General features: G+C 36.5%; 1 protein-coding gene across 1 annotated transcript in view; it reads right to left on the bottom strand.

The window, feature by feature from the left end:
- LOC136871872 (trichohyalin) overlaps positions 1-27,041 on the bottom strand; it is a 371,843-nt gene that overhangs the window by 77,694 nt on the left and 267,108 nt on the right. The window contains exons 6-9 of the mRNA XM_068227389.1: positions 22,698-22,865; positions 16,323-17,279; positions 14,520-14,672; positions 10,635-10,823 (exon numbers count right to left, since the gene is read on the bottom strand). Coding sequence (XP_068083490.1) covers positions 10,635-10,823; positions 14,520-14,672; positions 16,323-17,279; positions 22,698-22,865 — 1,467 coding nt within the window. The remainder of the gene's footprint in view (positions 1-10,634; positions 10,824-14,519; positions 14,673-16,322; positions 17,280-22,697; positions 22,866-27,041) is intronic.

Below are 27,041 nucleotides of genomic sequence, written 5' to 3' on the forward strand. Positions count from 1 at the left end.
TCATTGGAGTCTTTTGACTCACTACGGTAGTGATTGCCATTAATAAATTTTACATTATTCCATATGCATATACATAAAACATATTTCTGATATAGTTTTTATGACAACATTCTCCTCCATTCTCAGAATGAAATATACTAATAGTTTACAAAATAGTAAAGATGTCTAAAAACTGATTGCTACTTCTTCTGTCTTCTTGAACTTCTGTATCTAATCAGGACATATTTGGAAGAGGATCCTGGAGTGATTTAAGTCTTTAAGGTAACTTTTGGATTATACTATATATTTACAAGGTCAGTCTGATATCTGGAACTGAAATCTGATGTATGTGTCAATTCTAAAACAACATACTTTCTTGGAATATGGTTCTTGCTTTGTTTTACAATGTTTCCAAATTCTGATTTAGTATTATCCACATTCATATTAAATTGTCCTAAGAAGAAGGATTTTATCAATGCTTCACAACACCAAAGAGGAGAGGTAGTAATCAACAAAGATGTTACCAGTAGTGACTCCGGGAGTGAAAACAGGAGTGAATTCAAAACTCACTGTGGTAGAGCCGTTCGACCACTCAACAAACTAGATTTATAGTGGCTCACATCTATGAGTGCAGTGTAAGGGTATAATTTTCAGTTTGTCGATGTGTTGCAAAACTGCTTTTTGTAAGGTGGGAGAATGTGGAGAACGCAAGTTATACCTTTTGCGAGTAATTGATTTCCAGCAGAAGAAAGACAGTGTTTTGTTCTATGTTGTTATGTAGTTTCCTTGGTTGTAGTTTTGAAGATGGTGTTGAATTGTATTAATAAAATTGTGATTGTGTTAAAGTAAATGATTTGTTATTGTATAGAACACATATGTTACGTTTGTATTTCAGCTGATATTTCTTATGCACATGAGTTCTCCTATCAGGTCCAGTCTGATACAAAGTTCATGACGATTATCTTAAAACTACTCATTCTTGACAAAGAACTGAATGTTTGTCTTACTTAATTTCTCATCATTAACTTGAAAAATATCACAGTGTATCAAAATACGTGCAGTTCATACATACTCTTTTCCTGGGATGTACTTACTTCACTCCTGATTTATAAATATCTTTTCTTAATCAAACAGAATGAGTTTTATTCTCACAATTTACCACATATACAAACTCAGATACAATTGTTAGGTATGAAGTTATCAAATAACACCTTCTGAACAATTTCCAAAGACTGAAAGACTGTAAAATGTAAGGCTATAACAATGACCACAATTAAATACAATATCATAATTTCAACCAGGGTTGCCAGACATTTTAAGGGACAACCCTACAGTATATTCAAGGCAAAAGTCTGAATTCTTTGTAAACTTTTCACAGGATGCAAATTTTCCAATATTTTCAAGTCTGAATAAAATTTTGATTTTACCTTATATTCTATAAGAAAATGGATTGTGGAAGTTGTCGTTATTTATATGCTTTATGCACTAGATAAGTACTATCTATTATGTCATGGGAATGTAAATTTTTGAGACTTTGCAAGGTGAGATAAAGGCCTAATTTACAAGTAACCATGAAAACTTCAGTTAACATTACATTTTTACAATGATGAAAGTAGGGGATTGTTTGAAATGTTCCAATAAGATTTTAACATATTTTCAATGTCCATATTTACAGAAAAGTTCACCATACAAAAATTTTTATTCAATTTTCTTTCTTTCTTTCTTTCTTTCTTTCTTTGTTTCTTAATCCGTTTACCCTCCAGAGTTGGTTTTTTCCTTGGACTCAGTGATGGATCCTGCCTCCACTGCCTCAGTGGCAGTGTCCTGAAATATAAGACTTTGGGTCAGGGGATACAAATAGGAAGGAGGACCTCGCCTAGGCAGCCTCACCTGCTATGATGAACAGGGGCTTTGCTAGGGGATAGGAAGATTGGAAGAGATAGACAAGGAAGAGGGAAGAGAGCAGCCGTGGTCTTAAGTTAGGTACAGTACCATCCTGGCATTTGCCTAGAGGAGAAGTGGGAAACCACGGGAAACCACTTCGAGGATGGCTGAGGAAGGAATCGAACCACCCTGTAATCAACTGACCTCCCGAGGCTGAGTGGACCCCGTTCCAGCCCTCCTACCACTTTTCAAATTTCGTGGCAGAGCCAGGAATCAAACCCGGGCCTGACTGCTAATCATGCTAAGCACTACACCACAGAGGCAGTTTATTCAATTTTAGGAGATAAAATGTAAATTAATGTGTCTGTTCAGTTTGCTCAAATGTTATAAGTGCTGTAGATTTCTTAAAATGTTATAAGTGCTGTAGATTTCTTAAATGTTGAAAACCAATAAAAACTTGTGTCCTTATATTTCAGTCTCATGATCAAGGGGCAGTGAGTCTGTCTCTTATCAGGAGACCCTGGAATTTTTAGCTAAATCTGATAGCTGGTTTGAGTTCCACTCAGCCTACTTGAAAACAATTAAGGTGCCATCTGTGGGTGAAACAGCAGCCTCAGTCTAGAAAGCCAAGAATAAGGGCCAAAATTATTTGTCACACTAACCATGTGTCACCTAGTAATCTGCTGGGCTTCATGCTGAGTAGTGGTTGCTTGGTAGATCTAGGCCTATCAGGGCTGAAGTGCCATGAGGTTTGGTTCAATCTTTATTTAGATATGATAAACAGGGACTGAATTTTTATGTAATTACAACTTTTTTGGCATATATTTTAACATAATTTACAAAGTTTATTATTCCTATTGTGCATCCCCAAGCATAAAAATCTAATCTTATTTCACATAAAAACACTTGTTTTCGCAAAATGTTTACATAAATAAATATACTCTCAAAGGGTAGAGAAAGGTCCACCAATTCAATATGGACCATAATGAAATTCATAACTTATACATAAATATTTAAAGAAAATACATAATAAGCACATGAATCAGGAATATTTTCTACTAGTACGGATGCTCTTATTCACATTTTACGATTACAATACTGTTTTTAACAATGTATCCATTGTCATATTTCTGAATGTTGCGGCTATTTATGGACTTCTTTCTGGAAGTTTGAAGACTTCCTGGTCACTGGCTATGTAGTGAAATTTAGACAGTGATTTGATTTGCTGCACAAGTTGTTTCCCTCCATGATTGAGGTAGCTAACATTCTAACTTGGTCACATTAGTCAGCCCACTCAGATTTTGTTTATAGAATGTCAGCCAAAGGCCTTCACCGAGGGATAAGGTGATGGGAAATACCACAGATTGAACTATGCACTGGGATATTTCCCCTACAGAAGATAGTGAGATTGTGTCACTCATAGTGTTAGTTGTTTGGGTCCATATATTATTCCCATCGTCATGTGATTTTATCTGAATTTCTAAAATAGAAGAAATATTGCCATTCATTTTTATTGAGATAGTGATTCACCATAAATGTATGTCTTAACCTACAAAAGGATGCCAAAAGTGAAGTCGAGTACAAGATCATGTCTTCAGTAATATGTAGAGGAATTTAAAAATATTTACACTACCGATGGAAAAATTTATTTTGTCAATCGTGTCGTAAAACAGTAACTGCATATCAACGGTCACAAGTAACCCAGCATTTGCCAGGAAATAAGCACATTGCTGCTGCTTCACATGTGCATTCGCTACAACTAATAGATGTACCAGCTTCTTCAAATGTAGGCTCATCCAAATACCCCCAGTGTTATTTAGATATATGTAGAGCAATTCTTTGTGCTGACATTCCTCTTGGCAAAATAAATAATCTGAGACTGAGAAATTTCCAAAAATGTACATTAATTGTGAGCCTCCAGATGAACCCACATCAAGAAAAAACTATCTCCCAAAATGTTGCAAAGAAACTTTATAAAGAATTTGGGCAGTATGTGATAGAGAAAAACTGAAGGTGAGTATTCTTGAAATCAATTATTCAAGTGGCAGAAAAGTAGAAATGTTGTAGTTGGTGTGTTGAAGAATGACAAAATTGATTCTGAACATCCTCATTTGCTAGTGTGCAAACCATGTCACTGTAGCTAGGTTGTTTGATGAAGCCATGCACTTACTTTGGCCAAACGGCTGGGAATTGAACCCAGGGCCTCTGGGTAAGAGGCAGGCACACTACTCTTGCACCACAGTGCCGACTATGTTGTAATATGGTAATCTCAAAAAGATAAAAATTCATGGAAATGCAGAAATTGTGGGTATTTGACTTATTTACTTTTAATCTCTGTATAACATGGCTCAAACAAACCACCTCGGTGAAAGCCTTGTTTCAATGGGAAAGTTTCAGAGAAGTGGGTTTCTCTTTATCTTTCTTTGCCTTGGCAGGAAAAAATCTATTCAAAAGATCATGAATAGCTATTTTATAGCCATGATATTGCCCAAGAGCTGCTAAAGGCTAAATTGCTGCTCTTAATCCATCCTATTCTTAGAATATATGTATGTCAAAAGCAGGTCAACATAAGAATATGGCAGGAGATCATGATGTCAGACCATATCTCACATGCCTCTGAGGGTGGGGTGGTAGAACAATATCCACGGTATCTCCTGCCGACTTAAGGGGACCCAGGGGCTTTCATTGTGGGAGTGTGGGTTGGTGACCACTGGTCCTCTAGCCGAGTCTGCCATCACTTCCAGTTACTTGTGTAAAGTTCCTCATCTTCAGTTTTCCTGTCTGACCTCCCTTGCCAACTCTTGTGCTTTCTGACCCAGACAGTAATAGGTTTGCAATGCCTAGAGCATCTTTCATTTTCACGCTCTTCATGGCACTTCCCTTTTAACAATAACTTAATTCTTTGAAGGTCTTCTTCAATTTTCCCTCTGTTTAGTGTTAATATAGGATGGTTGAACCACGCACGTTGGCCGTGCAGTTAGGGACTTGCAGCTGTGAGCTTGCATACCAGAGTTAGTGGGTTTGAACCCTACTGTCGGCAACCCTGAATATGGTTTTCTGTGGTTTCCCATTTTCACACCAGGCAAATGCTGGGGCTGTACCTTAATTCGCTTCCTTCCTACTCCAGGCCTTTTCTATCCTACCGTTGCCATAAGAACTATCTGTGTTGGTGCAATGTAAAGCAACCGAACTCGATAGCTGCAGTCGCTTAAGTGCAGCCAGTATCCAGTAATCGGGAGATAGTGGGTTCGAGCCGCACTGTCAGCCAGCAGCCCTGAAGATGGTTTTCCGTGGTTTCCCATTTTCACACCAGAAAATGCTGGGGCTGTACCTTAATTAAGGCCACGGCCGCTTCCTTCCAATTCCTAGGCCTCTCCTTTCCCATCGTTGCCACAAGACCTATCTGTGTCGGTGCAACGTAAGTAAAAAAAAAAAAAAAAAAAGCAACGTAAAGCAAATTGAAAAAAATGGTTGCCCATTTGTACTTCCTCTTAAAACAATAATCATCATCATATCTGACATACGTTCACAAAGGACTGAGAAGGTTTACAATCAATAAACGCCTATACAACACATGAATATCATTTTGGACGTACACATTAAGAACTGTGAATGTTGATAAATACTGGTGTAAGCTGACACCGACCAACCGACTGACAAACCAACGAACCAACCAACCAACCTACCAACCATGATTTGCATTTATGGCAGTCACCCAGGTGTCAGATTCCCTATATGTTGTTTCCTAGCCATTTCCTAAATGACTGCATAGAAATAGGAAATTTATTGAACATTTCCCTTGGTAAGTAATTCCAATCCCTAACTCCCCTTCCTATAAACAAATATTTGCCCCAGTTTGTCCTCTTTAATTCCAGCTTTATCTTTATATTGTGAACTTTCCTACTTTTAATTAAAGACACCATTCAAACTTATTTGTCTACTGATGTCATTCCACGCCATCTCTTCACTGACAGCTCAGAACATACCACTTACAAGTAATGAAAATCATTGCGAATCCTTATTGAAAGTAATCTTATGATAGATGTAAGAATTTTATTTCTTTTCCACCTATTCAATACAACTCAATATGTTAAGTTAGATTTAAATCCTCATTAAAATAAGAATTGGTACATGTTTCGTCCTTTCCTATGGGGCATCAACAGCCCCATTACCCCCATGAAGATCTTTCCTTATATTAACACCTAGGTACTTACAATGATCCCCAAAAGGAACTTTTATCCCATCAATGCAGTAATTAAAACTGAGAGGACTTTTCCTATTTGTGAAACTCACAACCTGACTTTCAACCCAGTTTATCTTCATTACCATTGCCTACTGTCCATCTCACAATATTTTTGAGCTCATTTTGCAGTGCTCACAATCTTGTAACTTACTTATTATGCTGTAGAGAATAACATCACCTGCAGAAAGCCTTATCTCTGATTCCACTTCTTTACGCATATCATTGATATGTATAAGAAAACATAAAGGTCCAATAATACTGCCTGTAGGAATTCCCCTCTCAATTATTACAGGGAGAGATAAAGCTTTGCCTACTCTAATTCTCTGAGTTCTATTTTCTAGAAACACAGCCACCCATTCAGTCACTCTTTTGTCAAGTCCAATTGAACTCATTTTTGCCATTAGTCTCCCATGATTTACCCTATCAAATGCCTTAGATAGGTCAATGGCGAAACTGTCCATTTGACCTCCTGAATCCATGATACTGTATCTGCTATATCTTACTGGAATGCTACAAGGTGAGCTTCAGTGGAATAACCTTTCCTAAACCCAAACTGCCTTCTATCAACCCAGCTATTAATTTTGCGAACATGTCTAATATAATCAGAAAGAATGCTTTCCCAAAGCTTACATGCAATGCATGTCAAACTGACAGGCCTGTAATTGTCAGCTTTATGTCTATCACCTTTTCCTTTATACACAGGGGCTACCAACTCTCCATTCATTTGTTATAGCTCCTTCATGCAAACAATAATCAAATAAGTACTTCAGATATGGTAGGGCCTACTATATCTTAACCCATTGTCTTTAGTATATCCCCCAAAACCTTATCAATTCCAGCTGCTTTTCTAGTTTTCAACTTTTGTATCTTACTGTAAATGTCATTGTTGTCATATGTAAATTTTAATACTTCTTTAGTATTAGTCACCTCCTCTATTTGGACATTATCCTCGTAACCAACAATCTTTACGTACTACTGACTGAATACTTCTGCCTTTTAAAGATCCTCACATATACACTCCCCTTGTTCACTAATGATTCCTGGAATGTCCTTCTTGGAACGTATTTCTGCCTTAAAGTACCTATACATACTCGATTTTTCACTAAAATTTGTATGACCACCAATTACGCTTGCCATTTTGTTATCCTTAGCTGACTTCTTTGCTAGATTCAATTTCCTAGTAAGTTCCTTCAAATTCTCCTTAGTTCCACATCCATTTCTAACTCTATTTCTTTCCAACCTGCACCTCCTTCTTAGTCTCTTTATTTCTCTGTTATAATGTAATGGATCTTTACCATTCCTTACCACCTTGAAAAGTACAAACCTATTTTCACATTCCTCAACTATTGCTTTAAACCAATCCCAGAGTCTGTTTACATTTTTATTTACCACCTTAGGAATAAGCAAATTCAGAAAAATATTCAATGTTATCTGTAGTGAAATAATGACAGCTCCAGAATTTATCTAGAGAGAATCTGGAATAATAATTTATTTTGACTACTAGCAAATACATTTTTGTGTGTAAGTGTGTGTGCATATAATATCTGAGGCCATTTCTTTTAAGTTTTGACTCAGCTAATTTATAACTGTTGGGTTATTCAGTCTGCCAAAACTAACTTTGAGTAAATAAATTATTATTATTATTATTATTATTATTATTATTATTATTATTATTATTATTATTATTATTATTATTATTATTATTATTATTATTAATATTATTAATTATTAATTAATATTAATATAATGTAATGTAATATAATATAATATAATATAATATAATATAATAATAATAATAATAATAATAATAATAATAATAATAATAATAATAATAATAATAATAATAATAATAATAATATTATTTGCTTTACTTCACACTAACTACTTTTACAGTTTTTGGAGTCACCGAGGTGCTGGAATTTTGTCCTGCAGGAGTTCTTTTACGTGCCAGTAAATTTACCGACACGAGGCTGACGTATCTGAGCACCTTGAAATACTACTAGAGTGAGCCAGGATCGAACCTGTCAAGTTGGGGTCAGAAGGCCGGCGCCTCAACCGTTTGAGGCGCTCAGCCTGGCAAATAAATTTATAAACCACCTGAAAGAGAAAACATACAGTAACACATGAAAAATAATTAACAAAATTAAAATAGAATGATAGGTTTCATTCTTGAAAGAACATCATCAGATTCTATCAAATCACATTCAAATATTCATGTTTATTTCTGGTTAAAATACTTAGGAACTTGAAATCTGGAAATTATCTTAAAGATGTCCTCCTTTGTCTCTACTCTAGCATACACTGCATTATTTAAACAGAAATAAACATGAAAATTTATTTCTAAATATTTGAACATGATTTGGTAGAATATGATGATGTTCTTTTAAGAATGAAACCTGTCAATCTGTTCTTATCAAGCTGATTCTTTTTCAGGTGTAACGTATGTTTCCTCTTTCAGGTACCTCATAAATTATAATAATAATGTTATTTGCTTTACATCCCATTAACTACTTTTACGGTTTTCAGAGATATTGAGGTGTCGGAATTTAGTCCCTCAGGAGTTCTTTTATGTGCCAGTAAATCTATTGACATGAGGCTGATGTATATGAGCACCTTCAAATACCACCGGACTGAGCCAAGATTGAACCTGCCAAGCTGGGGTCAGAAAGCCAGTGCCTCAACCATCTGAGCCACTCAGCCTGGCAGTTTATAAATTTATTTACCCATGGTTAGTTTTGGCGGAGTGAAGAGCCTGACAGTTATGTATTAGCAAATACCGTCACTACAAAATTAAATAACTGATGATAATGAAAGTGAGCAAATATATTGTTGTGCCGTACTCTGTATCAGTAGCGGCAATTGTAGGGGGGGCAGTCGCCCCTTGACTTTGTCGAGAAAAATTAAATTTTTATTCCATTTTAGTCACATGAAACTGGGAATTATTATTTAAAAAAAAAAAAAAAAAAAAAAAAGAGCAAGTTGTACAAATGTCTTTTCAGCTAATTCTTAAATTTAATTTCCTTAAATAATAAGAAAAATACTTGTGCGTATAGAGGCGCGCGGCTGTGAGCTTGCATCCGGGAGATAGTAGGTTCGAATCCCACTATCGGCAGCCCTGAAAATGGTTTTCCGTGGTTTCCCATTTTCACACCAGGCAAATGCTGGGGCTGTACCTTAATTAAGGCCACGGCCGCTTCCTTCCAACTCCTAAGCCTTTCCTATCCCATCGTCGCCATAAGACCTATCTGTGTCGGTGCGACGTAAAGCCCCTAGCAAAAGAAAAATACTTAGCGCAAATACGCACAAAATGTAGTTTGACCCGGCTAACCAAATTGTACAGTGCCACAGCAAGTAGTGGAAACCCACAGAGCAAAATGTGACGAAGGATAGCAGGGTTATGTTTTTGCCAACGCCACCCGTTTGCCGCGTGCATTTGTCAATCTGGTAGTCTCAGTAAATGTGTCTGTTCAGTTCTATCTAGTGTCTGTTACTTTGCTACTGTGTTGTCAAATACTAAATGACTTTTTAATTGCTGTACTTCTATTTTATTGTAATATATGAGTGTAATTATTGTTTCTTTGGTGAAAGTTTTATTGTATAGTACTATTATTAGTGCACTTAAGTTGGTATACTGTCAACCCTCTATCAAAATTTGCTCAGAGATCATTAGAACTTACCATTATATATCAATTTCTTTTAATTTTGATGTATTAAACCCCCACCCACCCCCTCTGCGATTTCCCTTTGAGCCGTCTATAAATGTTTGTACCCTGCCACTTCTAATTCCCAATCGCTGCCACTGCTCTGTCCGTAACCTTTTCAGAAAACAATGATCATGGATCTTATTCCATTACCTTTCTTTTCCCACCGAAGAGCTGCCCTATAGACTACGTCAGCTGTCAGCTTACTCAGAATAACAGAGTTACGTCCTATTGATTGTGCCCTGTCATCAAATGTAAGGTTTTACATTGATTTACTTGAAAACACGTGGATGTAGGCAAGATGAATGAAAGCGATAAAATGAAACCTATAAAATTGTGGGGAAAGGCAGTTGTGATAGGATGAAATTTCCAATATTCTTATATTAGATTGGTCACTGGTTCATGAGCTAAATTGTCAATATAATGTTATTGTGCCAATAAGTCTACAGTCTTCAAGTATTCTGCATCGGGATTCACAACCACAATGCTAAACACAGAAATGAGCATCTAATCAACTGTTTGACCAAGTTAGCTATTCAGGAGACTATCTTTATCTATATGGTTCACTATCTTTTTGAAGCATACCTTGTATGAAATTAGTTCCAAAAATTATATTATGTATCAGAGCACATAGTTTATTGGTTACTACCTCTGTTATTCTAGATATTTTTTTGTTTCGTTCTGGTTATGCTCATTTCTGCACCTTTTATTTGTTAAGTTCATGAAAGATTTTAAATGGACTTTATATTCTTACAAAGCACAGAGAAACCCTTAGTTTAAAATTATAACCTCGTATTATAAATATTTATAAATTTTCAGGTACCTACCTGCAGTTTTTGGTGAACTTGCTGTGTCTTATCCCATCTTTCTTTAATCATGTCCAATTCAGTCTGAACATTTTCTTTTTCTCTCTGTGTTTTAGAGAGCTGGCCTTGATGAAAATCTAACCTTTCTTGTAGCTTCTCACATTCCTCCTGGAAGCTTTCTTTTTCCTTCTGCTGACGTGCCATTAGCATCTGAATAAGAGAGAAAATCATTTTACAACCATCCAAATGTTTATAATTTCATTTAAAGAAATTCAATGACCTTCACTATATACCAGTAGCAGTAGAAGAAAGATTTCTCCAAGGAAAATGTATTATACAGAAGAGTACCTTCTTTAAAAAGACTTGACAAATCAAAGGTGTTTCTGGTGCAGAAACCAAAGAGATGTATCCTAAAAGAATCAAAGAACATTTCACTACCTCCCTCCATCTGATGGTAAGTCAGAGTTATCTTTATTTTTGAAAATATCAACAAACTTCTAACTTTGGAATTAATACTATATTAGAATAACAGATTCCAGTTGTCACTTTTCTTTACTTTTGTTCTAGCCTAATATGTAATGCAGGGCAAGTAAAGAGTCTGGCTCCTTGGCTGAATGGTCAGTGTCAAGGCCTTCGCTTCAGCAGGTCCAGGGTTCAATATCCAATGGAGTCTGGGATTTTAACTTTGTGTGGTTCATTCCTCTGACTCGGGAACTATGTGTTAGTGTTTGTCCTACTATACTTCTTTTCATATACACTCAACACAGCACACTACCAACCACCACAGAAACATGAAATAAATAATATGTCCCTCTACATCAGGGAGGACATCCAGCCATAAAACAAGCAAAATCCACAGGTGCAGTATAGTTCCTAGTACCTTGGTGTTAGTAAAATAAAGATATTCATTGGGGTACTCATATCAACAGCACTGTAAATAAAGGTTACAGATCTCTTCATTTGGTTATGAGAGTATTTAGGGATTGTAGTAAGGTTGTATTTAGGGGAGGGCATATAAGTCACTGGGTCGGTCGGTCGGTTGGTTGGTTTATGGCTTTAGTGCCCGGAGTGTCCAAGGACATGTTCAGCTCACCTGTTGCTGGTCTTTCTATTTGACACCTATAGGAGTGATCTCCGATAACACAGTAGTATTATGAAAATGTTGCAAAGTTTAGTCTGGGAAGACCTGAGAGTAAGGAGATGAGCTACTTGATTAAGCAGTATTTTCCAATCTGTCAGCAGAGAGATAGTGATATTAGTAGACGAATAAGCTTGAGTGGAGTTTTTAAAAGTAGGAAAGATATCATAATATGAAGATAATGTTGGAATAATAGGAGGGCAAATTGGGGCAAATGTTTGGTTATAGGAAGAGAAATTTGGAATTGGAATAATTTACCAAGGGTGATATGTGATAAATTTCTAACTTCTTTGAAATCATTTAAGAAAAGACTAGGTAAACAAAACCAATAGGGAATCTGCCACTTGGGCAGCAGCCCTAAATGCAGATCAGTGGTGACTGAATAAGTTCGTACCAGTAACCATACCAGAAAAATGAAATGGCGTATTGCTTTTAGTGCCAGGAGTGTCCGAGGACAAGTTTAGCTTGCCAGGTGCAGGTCTTTTGAATTGACTCCCGTAGGAGACCTGCACTTCATGACGAAGATGAAATAATTATGAAGACGATACATACACCCAAGCCCCGTGCCAGCAGAATTAACCAGTTATGGTTAAAATTCCAAACCCCACTAGAAATCGAACCCATGACCCTTGTGACCAAAAGCCAGCATGCTAACCATTTAGCCATGGAGCCGGATACCATACCAGAATGTGGGATAAATGGCAGAAGAAGAAAATGATATGACAAGTACAGAATTGTAGAGTGAAAGCAAATTATTTCTACGGCCTCATACTTTGAGGTTACTTGTATAATTTCTGACACAAAAACTGAGCAAATTCTTGTGCAGAAGATTCAGCATCCTTGACTCGTGTGATGGTCTTCTATAATAAAATATTTGTTATCTTTCTCTTTATTATAGGCTACATTTGTCCAATACGTACAGTAGAGTCTCGCTCAACTGACCTTCACTTATCCGACACTCCGTGTTATCCGACACTGGTAGGCTTAATTTGAACTTTATGTGGATGCAATTCAGGACACGGGGTGTGGAGGGTGCGACTGTGGGACAAGCACTGGCAGTCATGCGGTAGGATTGTTCAATGTAGTATTGGTTGGGTGCGGATGTTATAGTTTTCATATCCTCTGTGAGTATGGCGAGTAAATGTAAGAAAGTGATTGTTTACGTGGAAGACAAGTAGAGTGGACAAAGAGGAAACTCTCCAAAAAATGGCTTCAGATTATGGTGTTGGAAGTGTTACAGTGGGAGACTGAAAACATATGAGGGAATAAATTGAAAAGTGGTGCTCTACCAGAGTAACAAGTGATGCACTGAAAATTAGATTTAAAAAAAAAACAATGGAAAATGTGAGTACGAAAAAGTAAGTGAAGCACTATTTCTTTGGTTCACTAAAAACCAGGAAAACGGCTTGTCAATATCTGGCCCCATTCAGCAAGAAATGGCGGTGTATATTCAGGAGGAGTTTAATAAAGTGTCCCTAATTTTACTGCCAGTGCTGCGTAGCTTGATCAGTGGAAAAACCGGTACGGCATTGGGCAGCTTAATATCTGTGGAGAAAAACTGTCAGTTAAATCCGATGAGGTTGTGAAATTTAAAAGACAATTTCAAGAAATAATTCTTGCTGAAGGATTAACCGGTGATCAGATTTTTAATTGTGATGAGACTGGGCTGAATTTCAAGATGATGACATCAAAACTCTTGCAGCCCAAGGCAAGACGTCTGCACCTGGCTACAGGCGTAGTAAGAAAAGAGTACTGCATCTACTGTACAATTGAATTAATAAGTCAATAAATAGAGTCCCGTAAAACATAGTACATAATACACTATAGCCTTCCTGTTTGTTTTAGTTCATTTTCAAAGTTATTCTGTATTATCTGACATTTTCGGTGATCCGACGTACTCCAGGTCCCGTTTAAGTTGGATAATTGAGACTCTACTGTACTTTCCCAATAAACTTGCATAGTTCAATTGTGTTTTGATAATGTGTTCCTTCATCAACTGAACCTAGTTAAGGAAAGTATAAAAACCCAGATGGAGGGGATGATTGATCTTGTTCCATTTCCTCTTTTTTTTGCCTGATGAACTGCCCTACATGACCTATGGAGATCATTTACTGCCATGTGGTTAGGGACACGCAGCTATGAGCTTGCATCCGGGAGATCGTGGGTTTGAGCGCCCACTGTTTCCGTGGTTTCTCATTTTCACACCAGGCAAATGCTGAGGCTGTACCTTGATTAAGGTCATGACCACTTCCTTCCCACTCCTAAGCCTTTCCTATCCTATCGTTGCCATAAAACCTATCTGTGTCAGTGCGACGTAAAACAAGTTGTAAAAAAAGAAAAGATTATTTACTCTGAAGGATACTTTGATCTACCACATATATACATACTTCCATGCAATTGAAGAAATATCATAACTTGTCAAATTATGTAAAACCAGGACTTAAAATTATGACCTCCTTGGTTACCAAGTTTTATAATCTGAATAAGATTATCTTATTGTACCTAATTCCACTGGTTCATTTTCTGCTGACCTAATTTTATGCTTTCTATAAATATCTTGTCGAATACAGACTTAAATGAGTAAGGTTACAGCCCTGGTAATGTAATTATCTCTGCAGGATTGCATGATAATGAAAAGAAATTCCGTTGCAGCAAAACAGAAATGCAAACCAGATGTTCATTATAATTAGCCTATTGTATCTTGCATAGCAAATTTCCTTGAGTTACCTTGGAATGTTTCCTATACATATGAATATATAAAAACTTACCTGTGCCTTCTCATATTTATCCCTGAGCCTATCTGCTTCAAGCTGCACAGCTTCTCTCTCTTTCTGGAGACGAGTTGCTTGACCCAGAGCTTTGTCCAACTGAGACTGGACATTCTCAAAGTCATAATTCTGTTTCTCCTTCTCCATTTGGAGCTGAAAATGTACATTACTTTATATCACTTAGGAAAGTTTTGTTAGCAAATTTAAAGTAATAACGAGTCATTGTAATGAAGTTCCTATGAGATTATTTTTAATAAAATGCTCATAAATATTTTTTTCTGTGATCATTTAAAACTTTGTCACAAGTTAATTTATTCACATCTGTGTAATAAAAATTTGCCTTATTATTTACGGTGAATATGATACTTAGAGTGATTTTTCTGCTTTTGTTCAACTATGGCAGCTGAATATTGAATCCCAGTGAAAGCAGAGAAGACTTTCCACCTAAAGAATTACATGGTTTGAAAAAGGGCATCCCATCTGGCCAAAGCCCAATAAATCTTTAGGATACTCAAGAAAATTCACAAATATCTGAGCTGAAGTAAAATCCCATAAGGCCTGTATAGTTTAAAGTGTAGTTTGTAAGTTTTGAATCCTACTTCTTTATCAGACATGACCACCTAGACCCAGTCAGGACTCAAAATAAACCCTTTTCATTACATTATGTATAGGACACTGTCCTTGTTTTAATAGTTATCATTCTGGTCCAACATTTCCAGCCCTGCTGACTGATGTTTGATTCACAGTTCTGTGATGAGATTTCAAACCATGGTATGAGTGCTGGAATGAGGTGTATTCATCCTCATGAGGAAAACTGAGAAGAGAAGTGAATTTAAATTGCATTCTTGGCCAGTAATTTTTCCCATCATTTTCCACTTTAACTACAAATGAATGTTGGTGTTATACCTAACATAGAGGCCATTGCTGCTTTCTTTACAATTAATCCCTATGAACTAACAAGTCATATAGCCACAAAGCATATGCTTTAAGAATACAGAACACTTATCATAGTGTTCCAGATCTTTAAAATAAAGCAACAAAAATTTTTCTCAACTATCATCCGTTTTGCTACTGATGAACCCAGAAGACTTATATTGAAGGCTCAGTTAAAGAATATAAGCTACATACTTCAATAAGGAATTTATACCAGTGGATGCCACCCAATGTGTCTCTTGACTGCAATAAAATCTACTTAATCTGATTCCAGTCAAATATCATATATATGAAGATATGAAACTGTAAGATGTACAAATATGCAAAGTGGCAATGCCTGCTGTGCACTTACAAAGTGCTGACAATATTATGCAGCATTACTGGGCAGAAAGAGCTATAGGGAACTGTAGAATCCTAAAAAAATCTGAATTGGTCCTAATTTTCTCAAGCACTAATTTTACATGCAGTCACTGAGATTTGAATCTGGAATGCATTGGCAGAAGTTAACATCTCAATGTTCAAGAGATCAAGGGATGCAGACCTCCTCCTACTAAACTGTCTCTAAACATTCACAATTTTTCCCAGAAGTTACCCTCTATTGAGTTTGTGCAAAAGTATCTTAATATTATACAATTATTGACTTTTGTCATTTATTTGTGAAGAACCAAACACTCTTTTATTTTAATAATTTTATCCTGAGCATTAGCTTTAATAATATCAATGGAAAAGGAAATTCTCAAGCAAAAAATAATGATAGATTTCCTAATCTTCCCATCAGTAATACACAAAAAGAATACTAACATTTCTTTATTTAATAGTTATAGTTAACAGATTTGGATAAAATAAGGTAAATATATGATAGCTACTTACCCTTCTGACTTCAGCTTGAGACTTGTCAAATTTCTCTTGCAGTTTGTCAACATCACTTTGAGCTTTATCGAGAGCATTTTGAAGTTTGTCTTGAGCTAACTGGGCTTTACCTAATGTTGCCTGAGACCTCTCTAGCTCTTCACGACATTTTTCTAATTCTGCTGCTACCTTATCTCGCTCTGCATGAAGTCTAGTTACAGCAGTCTGGGCTCTATCGTATTCATCACGCAAACTTTCACGCTCACTTTGAGCATTTTCAAGACGTGCTTTTAAGCGATACACTTCACCCTGAGACTTTTCCACTTTTTCCTGAAGAGCTGCTGCTTCTGCCCTAGCACGTTCATTGTCTGCTTGCGTAACACGTAGTTCGGCTTGTGTGCGACGGAGTTCTGCAGCTGACTTTTCTGCACGTTCTTGAATTCGATCAAGTTCCTGCGATGTCGTCAAAGTGCTACGTCCAAACGTGGTTTGTGATCGTTCAAGGTCATGCCGTAACCGTTCATTTTCTAATTCTAAACGAGCAAGGCGTTGTTTTGCTGCTTCCCAGTCAGCTCCACTTCGCCCAACCTCACTAGCAGCTTTATCGAGTTCTGCTTTAGATTTGCCTAGTTCAGACTGTGAACTTTCTAATTTTGCCTCAAGACGATCTTTTTCTGCCTGAGCACGTTCTAAACGGGCATTAAGTTTCTCAATCTCACTTTCATGAGCATGAAGCTTCATCTTGTACTCCGCTATCTCTCTTTCATGAAGCTCTCGTTCTTCTTGCTTCTCTTGTTCAGCACGGTCACGTTGTTCACGGAGTTGCTGCATTTGTTTCTCCTTATCTCCTATAGCCTCTTCCAGGGTAGACAAGGCACCTTCAGATGAGCAGTGGTGAGCCTGCATTGCTGTCAGTCGTGCTCGAGCCATATCCACCTGGTTATCCTTCTCCTTCAATAGGTCCTCCAAGTTCTCAATCTGGAAATCATGCAAGTGATATCCACCATATTCAAGGTCACATAGTACACTATGTCTTCATATAATATTCTCCACAGTATTCTAACTATGTTTCGGGCATCGGAAGAACTGAATGGGTTAAATGAAAGTAAAATTATGCTAAGAAATAAATAGTAAAAACAAAATGTAAATAAAATGATTCAAGGAAAATAGGATGCATTTCACTGATAACTACAACTTTATAAATGTATTCTAGAATTCAACTGCACATGTTTCATTCATGTGAAACATTAACTTGCATAAATATCTGTGATGGTATAGTTGTTCTGTTGTATTATTTGTACAGACTATCATAATCCTGGATCTATTTTGCTTTCTAAGCATAATTCTTTTACAGAAGTGGGGTTTTAAAGACTCTTCGACCTTACACTTTTAATATGACTTTATCAGTCCTAAAAGCCATATTTTGTTTTACACATAATATTTTTCATCATTACATAATGTATGGTCCAAAATACTGTTCATGTATTAAGTCCTTCAAATTCATGTATTGGAGAGAAAAGCCTTGTGACCAAGTTAACCTTTCAGTTATCATTATTATGATCTTCTGATAGTAATTTATTTTGCAAGGAGTAAAACAATGAAATTATTGGCCTCATAATTACGGTTTCTTTATTTTCTTGTATATTATTCTTGCAATCCATTTCTAATTTTTCATGAATATGGTTTCTGGCTTTGCATGGCAGGTAATGATGCTGTTACACATCATAATATCATCATTACCACCTTCACATTCCCCCTCAGCTGATAGGAACTTGAAATTTGCACTTTGAAATTCCAGGTGCATCAATTAATTTGTTTTATTACGTAAATTATTTTCGGTTTACAAACCATTTATTTTTCTATGTACCATACTTTCAAAAATTCACATGTAAAAATGACAAAGTCACTTATACCGTTGCATCTCTTCTTGAAAAATATAGCACAATTGAGTAATTACAATCCTAATGCTGTAGATTCCATAATGCATGTACTTTATAACATTCACATGATTTTCATTCACATATAACTGTTTTGTAATGTGATTGCTTCAACTACTTGTATGCTGTATAAGCTAGACTGACCATCTCTGTCTCAAAGTTCTTTATAATAAGCCTGAGTTAGCTGAGGCAACTTGACTTACATTAAACTGAACCAGTATTTTAAGCTTTCTTCAGTATAATGATAGTATTGCTTAAATATTTTAGCAGTGGACATTATTCTTATACTTCATGAGAAATTATAGGCATGCACTTAGCATGTACAATATCTCAAATTTTTCAACAGGTCTGAATATATGTTAGTATAGAATTAAAATGTGTTATTGAAAAACTTGGAGGAAAATGAGGAACAAATTTGTAACACCGGTAATTGACAATAGTTCATCAACCTACATATATTTTCTGATTTCTTACTCTCTTGGGAGTCAGCAATGGTACCAATTTTACAAAAGCATCATGAAGAATGGAGATCCCTGGCAGTTCAAATCAGTATAAGTCGCTGCTGAATATTTTGAAATAATCTTAAGATCATTCGTTTGAATTCAGAATTATGAAAGAGTTATCAGTGAATAAAATAAACACTACTAAGCCACAATGTGAAAATAAAATTTATTGATGCATTTAATAAATACAGAACACAATACATTGATAGAATTAAACTACAGAAAACAACAAAACATAAATTAATATAATATTTACTACTTATTACAGGTGAAAATAACTAGAAGCTAATCTACCATACAATTGTAGGTAACAAATTATAATCTGTAATGTTCTTTGCACGTCTGGGCTGCATAACATTCTAAGAAATAAACATAAGTCATAAACTACAATGAATAAGGGACAGGGAAATAAAATGAACATAAAATAAAATAAACAAACTTTAATAAGCCAGTACAATACATTATATAAAATAATATCATTTTAGCATAAGAAGAGTCATGTAGCAATAAAAAGTACTGAAGTTATGATGAGCACTATACAAGTAACATACATATCATTATAGACTGTTAAACAAGTAAACAAGAAACAAAAGATAATGAAAAAACAAATAATTGCATATTGAATACAGTTAAAAGGGAATACCTGGCATAAAATTAAATGTTGGGAGCAATGATCAGTTTGCAATGTTAAATACTAGAACAACAACATAACACAATTCAGACTATGGTACTTACGAGTGACACAATCAAGAACACAAAAATGACAAAAATTGGCTTCAGTGTACAAGAAATAATTTTTACTGAAAAAATAGCATAGTCTCAGTTTCAAAGAGGTACACATCCACTGATTGAGAGCATTGATTTTAAAGAATTTACAATGAATGAGCTTTTTTATTCTGTGTTAAGATAAATTCAGAAATATGTACCTATCAGCTATAAAAATAAAATTTATTTGTGAAATATTGCTATTAAGAAATCAACACATGAAAACTATGATGGTTCCTTAGGAGGCAGACATTAAAATAAAAATGCTGTGAATATCAGTAGGTTATTATCAGAAGTAGAAATATCTTATTATTTATATAAATAAAATTACATTAGTTAATTTTTCAATTTCTTAAGATATTTATCCAGTTTAGTTCAAGATTGTATGAGTGGTTTTTAGCCTTGGTGTCTGTTTGTCCATTTGTTTGTCTGTTCCACCATCATAAGGAAACAATTGAATGCATTTCTACCAAACTTCATATTTGCAGTCTACTCATCCAGGAGTAGGTTTTGATATGTTTATGATTAAAAAATCACTTAGACTGGGAGTTTATAGGAAAACATTTTCTCATTTATTATTGACTTCCTGTAGAATCTGTAGACTATATAAGAAACGTCCCCTTTATTTTAAATAATTTTTGTTCAGTACGTATTTTTGTTAGGGGCTGCCTGACTGAGACAGTAAAGTCATCTTGGTTCATCCAGATGGACATTGGTTTGATTCCCTGTCAAGAAGTCAAAAAGTTTAAGAAAGAGGACTTCCACTTCCAGAGGTGCACATGGCTAGAAAAACAACAGATAGGGAATCTGCCACCTGGGCGACTGCCCTAAATGCAGATCAGTAGTGATTGATTGATTGATTGATTGATTGATTGATTGATTGATTGATTGATTGATTGATTGATTGATTGATTGATTGATTGATTGATTGATTGATTGATTGATTGATTGATGGCCTTGAGATTCACTCAGCCTACACCAAAAATGAGTACCAGGTTCATTCCTGGGGGCAAAGGCTGCTGGATATAGAGCTAACCACTCTACCCCACCAAGTGCTGAAGTTACAGATAGTGGAAGCCTTTACCTTCCACCCCACCAGGGGCCATGAAGATGACTTTGTTTATTTATTTTACGTATTTTTCATTACTCTTCAAATGATGAAGAAAATTACTGTGTTCAGTGGGGTTTATGTTCTGCTCTGAGTGACAGATACATTCACAGATCAACAGCAAATTGCTCAACAGTAATAGGGAAGATGACTAGCTTTGTAACACAGATCAGAGACCATTGATAATGATCACAGATGCTTTGGATCCTATAGCTTATCCACTAGAATATAAAATTTTGCTATCAAAAGGAACACATGTCAATTCTGGTCATTTCTTTCAGACAGACTTACGGAGAAATTCAGGGAGTGGTGCTGATAGCTAGGCCAAGTTGAGCTCACAGAAAGAATGCTACTCTAGATCTAGGACATTTTTTATTTTATATCCCGCTAAATATTTTAAGGTTTCCGAAGATGCCTAATAGCTGGAAAGTCTGAGCTGCAAGAGTTCATTTATGTACAGGCAGATCTACCAACACAAGGTTGATGCACAAAAGCCTTTTCAAATACCACAGAACTGAGGTGGGATCAAACCCACCACCTTTGTTACTGCTAGCCAGTATTCTACTATCCAATGCATTCAGCATAGCAAGACTGCTTCATAGCATGAGGACATGCTCTCTGGCAATAGAAGAGCACTGCTCGAGATTCAAAGTGTGATGCTGACCATGAGGCAAAGTTCTGCTCACAGAGGACTGGATATTAGATAGTAATATTCAAGGGAACCATTGTTGGATGGCTCCAATGAAAACTGGTAGAAAAATCTTTCTCTTAGATGCAAAAACCATACTGCTGAAGAATATTTGCAGGCATTAGAAGAACGATGATATATGCCATCAAATGAAATGCCGAATTCACATCAGTAATAGGGAAGATGACTAGCTTCATAACACAGATCAGAGACCATTGATAATGATCACGGACGCTTTGGGTCCTATAGCTCATCCACTAGAATATCAAATTTTGCTATCAAAAGGAACACGTACTAATTCTGGTCATTTCTTTCAGTCAGTGATAATGATGTTGTATGGTCTCAAAGAAGCCTGATGTAGATCTTTCTAGTTGATTCCCTTGGGTGACCTGTGTGTCTGGGTCTGGGTGTGTGTATGATATTTATTTATACTTCACACAAGATACATCAAATATATGTAGAAAGAAAACTTGGAGGTTCCACATTCTCAGGAGCATGGAAAACAATTGCTATAGCTGGAAAGACAAAATACGAGAAGTATCTCGGTCAGTTGTTCTCATAAATGGAGTGCAGTATTCATCCCAAATCATACTAGTATAAATATGCAAAACTTAATGACTCGACTCTGGAGGCCAAGTGAACTTCAAAAGATCAGACTAAGTCAACTAATTTGTGACAACATTAATCTGATGTTCATCTTGCGTGTTAACTAAGCTGAGAAATAAGTGAATGAAGAGCATCGTAAAACTGTTTGTCTGGTAGATTTATCTGAAATAAATCCAGAGGCCTTTTGGATTGGTGAGTTGAAGGTCTGTGTTCAGCTAAACAATATTGCTAAAGGAGAAAACAGTTTCAGGAGTTAGTACTTGTTTCTGGTCTCTCCAGTTGTATGGCCTTGTTAATATGAATATATGATATAAATAGCTTTCAGAAACTGATTTTTCACTATAATTATATTCATTACACATGGAAAGTGTTGGAACTAAAAGGTATACAGCAGTTCATATCATATCGAACATTCCTAATTACGCAGATAATGGACAAACACATCTCAAAGCTTGGTATAAAATTAGACTACAATATAACATTACAAGCATGCTTGTGAAAGAACAGAAATAAACCCACTAAGATGTTATGTTGAACTTCACAGTTTTTACTGAGCGTTTGAGATGTTTAATCAACATAAAAATAGTACGATAAAAATGACAAGGGTATTGTTTTATGTTTAATTTTATTAGAATATTAAACTTTGAAAGTAACGTTTTATTTTAAATAACAGAACAGAAGTATATGCCACAGCTCTAGATTGGAACCAGAATTTGGACTACAGCGATGTATAAAAATAGAGATAAAATGCATAATTTTAAACTCAAGTTTTGATGACAGAGGACTTACCTTTCTCTGGAGTACGTTGATTTTTCGGTCCTTGATATCCATATGGTCTCTTAGCTCGTTCAGCTCATTGTTGAGCCGGTTACGTTCCTGAGTGGCCTGTGCAGTAGCCTGAGTTTTCTTTTCTATCACCCGATTTTTCTCCTCCAACCGTTGTCGTAGCTCCTCCACCTAAGACAGTAAGAACACAATTTTCATACTTGGCCACCAGATTAATCCTTCCAGGTGATTTATCTACCTTTGCATTTATGAACTTATAAATCATCCATTTCATAGAGAGTAGAGAAACAATCAATTTAAAATAAGGAACACCAGGAAAGAATTGTGAAGATGGAAAATATTTTGGGAAATGTGTAATTATGGCTATGTTTTATTTACTGGATGTTATGTCTTGCGTTTCCTTGTACATTGATTACTTTAGATGTAAGAAAAGTTCAGTCACTATTCTCATCCTCAACTGATAGATCAAACATGTACTTAATTGTTTTTACAGCGTTTTATACACCCAGTAATTTCCAAATGAAAGCTTCTGAGGTTTTTCACACAATCTAGAAACCTATCCCCATTTTAAAGGAACTTAATAATGAACTTCTGCACCATTTTAGATATCATGCCATAGATACAGGTTTCCACTCCATCAGTTGAGCAATGCCTATCCTAGTGGTTGTGGCATTTTTTGTTAGTGAAAGTAGGAACTACTTGCCTCTACTATATAACATCAAAATAATCTAAACTTGGAACAGGGTGACTTATTTAATGTAATTAAAAAACTGTGAACCTGTTATACATATTGTAATGCACTTAACTATTGTGCTACAGTAATTTAGAACAACTGAAACAGCATTTGATGAGTTGTGCATAACATATATATGTTTAATCTATAGCAAAATATGTCTAGGTGGTAAACTGGTTGGCACATGGGCTTCTGGTCCAAGGGGTCTTCGGTTCGATTTCCATTTGGATGAGGTATTTTAATCTTCATTAGTTATTTAATCTAGCTTGGCAAGTGGGTGTTTGTGCTGTCTTCAACATTAGATTTCATCCTAGGTAGGACCCCCATCAATTTGAAATGCCTCTCTACCATAACAAAAACCCTTCTCCCACTAATGTCCATTGTTAGTGACATAGCTTTGTGGTATGTTTGGTTTGAGGGGGATGAATTAAGTGCTACTAACAAAGATTGTTGCTGGTAGCAAGGAATATATGGTGCAACTTTTGTTGTTTCCCATAGCATTAATTTCTTAAGAAGGAAGGCATTCTTTTTTCAGTGTCGACTCAGTTAATAGGCCTATAAACTTTGTTTTTTCAGTCTGTTCAAGCATGAAATGAAACTATAATATCCCTGTAAAGGAACATATTAATAACAGCATGACATATTTTGTTCTACAAGAACATCCCCAGATTCCATCAAATCACTTTTAAACATACATAGCCTGCGTACAATGTAGTTTACGATGTGTAAACTTGTCAATGACTGTGAATGGATGATTTCACTCATACGCATGGATAGTCTATGTACAATATTGTTTACTCTGTAGGCAATTTCACCTATGCGGGTGTTTTAATAGCGATTTCATAGAATATGAAGTTCTTGTAGAGCGAAACATGTCATCTTTTTTTATTAATGTGTTTTTCTATAGGTATATTATAATGTTCTAAATGTTATACTTCGTACTTCAATAGACTGAAAAACTTAAAGGTTATTGTTAACATAGCATTAAGAATGCAAGTATGAAGAATGAGATTTCCACCTAATCAATACTTTATTACAAAATGTTTAAAGTTATCTACACTGAAACAGTACCGGTTTCGACCTGTAAAAAGGTCATCATCAGCTGTTGGTGAACCTGCTTAATAGCGATTGTAACTAAAACATTACTAAAACTAATTTAACAAGAATGCCTTATTCTAATATAATATTACTATTAAGATATATACATATGGTACAATATGGGGCTTAGACTCGTTGGAGTTCCATTCAAAAATCTGTGCTGTTGCCAACATTATGTCAAAAAATACATATATACATATGGTGCAATGAAGGGCTTTGGCTTGCTGGAGTCCCTTGAATGCCACACACTCCAAAAATTGTATAACAGAGGTTGAAAATACAGTTCCTATAGAATAGAGGATCACTGAGGTTTCGAATATCATGTGGACATTTTTTATTGTTTAATTTAAGTGTCAGAACACTAAGGTAATGTAAATTTCCAAGAACTGCAGGAATGGGTACTTAAAAATATTTCAACCATGAGCTGGAATTACAAGTACCGGTAGTTAAAATATACCAATGGTTATTATTCAGATAGAGTGGAACAAACACTCAGTAAAATACAGAATGTCTATAGAGTACTTGAACTTGTCAGTAGCTACATGCAATAAACAAGGGTGTTGGGATAAATATTGCCTTAAAATATGACCCACAATCTTTGAATCCGGAGGTAAAGACACAGCCACAAATATTTTTAATACCTATTCTTTAAGACAGTAAATAATATTAGAATTTGCTGATAAATTGTTAAGCATTTTATCACAAACTTCCAATTAGTTTATTTCTTGGTAAATCATCGGTACATTGAATAATTATTGTATACTGGATTAACAGATAGGCCTATGCAAATATGTTTTGAGACATTGTATCTGTATCTCAATATAATATTCAGAATTAAGCAGAAATTGAAACCCACACTGTTCCGTATAATGATGTTGAAGAGTCATGTGAGTGATCTTGGTACACATCACAGTTTGCTGCTCTTCATAGATTTTTTATCTACTGGTGTTAGGTGTAAAGATAACTCAGATATTACAGATGATAGTTTCTCCTATAACTCTTAGTATCTTGGAATCTGGAAAGAAAATGAAATGCCGTGTGGTCTCCGGAGAGACCTGGTGCAGGTCTTTTGATATGATGCCCGTAGGCGACCTGCGCGTCGTGATGAGGGTGTCACGGGAATTAACCAATTGCCGGTATGGTTAAAATTCCCGACCCTGCCGGGAATCGAATCCGGGACCCCTGTGACCAAAGGCCAGCACGCTAACCACTTAGCCATGAAAATGTGAAGTTGCAGTCTTACTGGAATTATGCAGACGTGATTTCCTCTTCTTCCCCTGCCTGCCTTAAGAGGAATCCCCTCTGTGGGTGGGTTTGGTAGAATATATCCACGGATTCCCTGTCTGTTATAAGAAGCGATTAAAAGGGGAACAAGTGGCTCTGAACTTAGGGACATGTAGAGGTGACCACAGTTCCCCTAGCTCAGTCTGGCATCATTTCCACTTAGTTGTGTCAGGCTCACCACGTTCATCTTTCCCGTCAGAACTTCCTTGGTCAACCTACCGATAGGCTACCGTATCGCACTAACTATTGGTCTGAGGGGAACGTCCTCTTTACATGGATTTTCGGTAGTCCGTATAATCTTGACGGCACTGCGTCTCCCGGAGTCAGATGCTTAACCTCCTCTTTCGACTACTACTACTACTATTCTCGTTTTCATTCCTCCCCTGAAGGGGGGGGGGGGGCTCTTAGACGGTGACGCCGTCGCTCAGGCCGGGAGATTTGTTACGGTGAAGGAGATGTGCGGAGAAGGTAAGGGGGTAGTGCGGCCGTGGAATATACTACGAACTGTCCCGGCATTCGCCTTAGTGCAGGAGAATGGAAAACCACGGAAAACCATTCTCAGGACAGCCGACGGGCGAGGCCAGGCGAGAAATGCAGCACTGTGCCCCAGGCCCGTCTCCCGAATGCAGAGGCGTAGAGCCACGTTAGAGCCGTGACCACCTCTCCTCTGGTCGGTTGGCCGGTCAGACTACAGAGCTTATGGGACAACAACCCACTCTGCATCTACCGACCTCCTCTTTCGAAACTGAGGAATGCCTTAAGAGCTTCACAGTTGCAGGAGTGGTAGGGTCACTTGAGTTCAGTCTGTAAACAGGCTCTGGCAACATAGCCGAGATCTTGTTCTTATACTCGTCAATGTCCATTACCACCGACGCATTACCTTTATCAGCTGAGAGAATGGTCATTTCAGAATCATCTTTGAGTTCCTTCAAAGTTTCCCCTCTCTCCTTTTGTTAAATTGGGCGCGGGAATAGCAGCAGGCCTTATCAATCTCGCACATTCCTCCTCAGCCTCATCTGTGGGTTGTTTGTGGATGGCTACCTCAACGGAAGTAATTAACTCCTCAGTCGGAATTTTAGAGAGAGTGACAACGAAATTAAGTCCTGTAGCTAGAATTGCTGATTGGTTCCTGTCCAAGGATTTCTCCGAGAAACTGACGACGATTTTACTAGCGTCAGGGTTCGTGCGAGGGACTCTTTCCGAGCCAATCGAAGGAACATAGTTTTCTGTCT

Source organism: Anabrus simplex, chromosome 4 (genome assembly GCF_040414725.1).
Source record: "Anabrus simplex isolate iqAnaSimp1 chromosome 4, ASM4041472v1, whole genome shotgun sequence".
Classification (NCBI taxonomy): domain Eukaryota; kingdom Metazoa; phylum Arthropoda; class Insecta; order Orthoptera; family Tettigoniidae; genus Anabrus; species Anabrus simplex.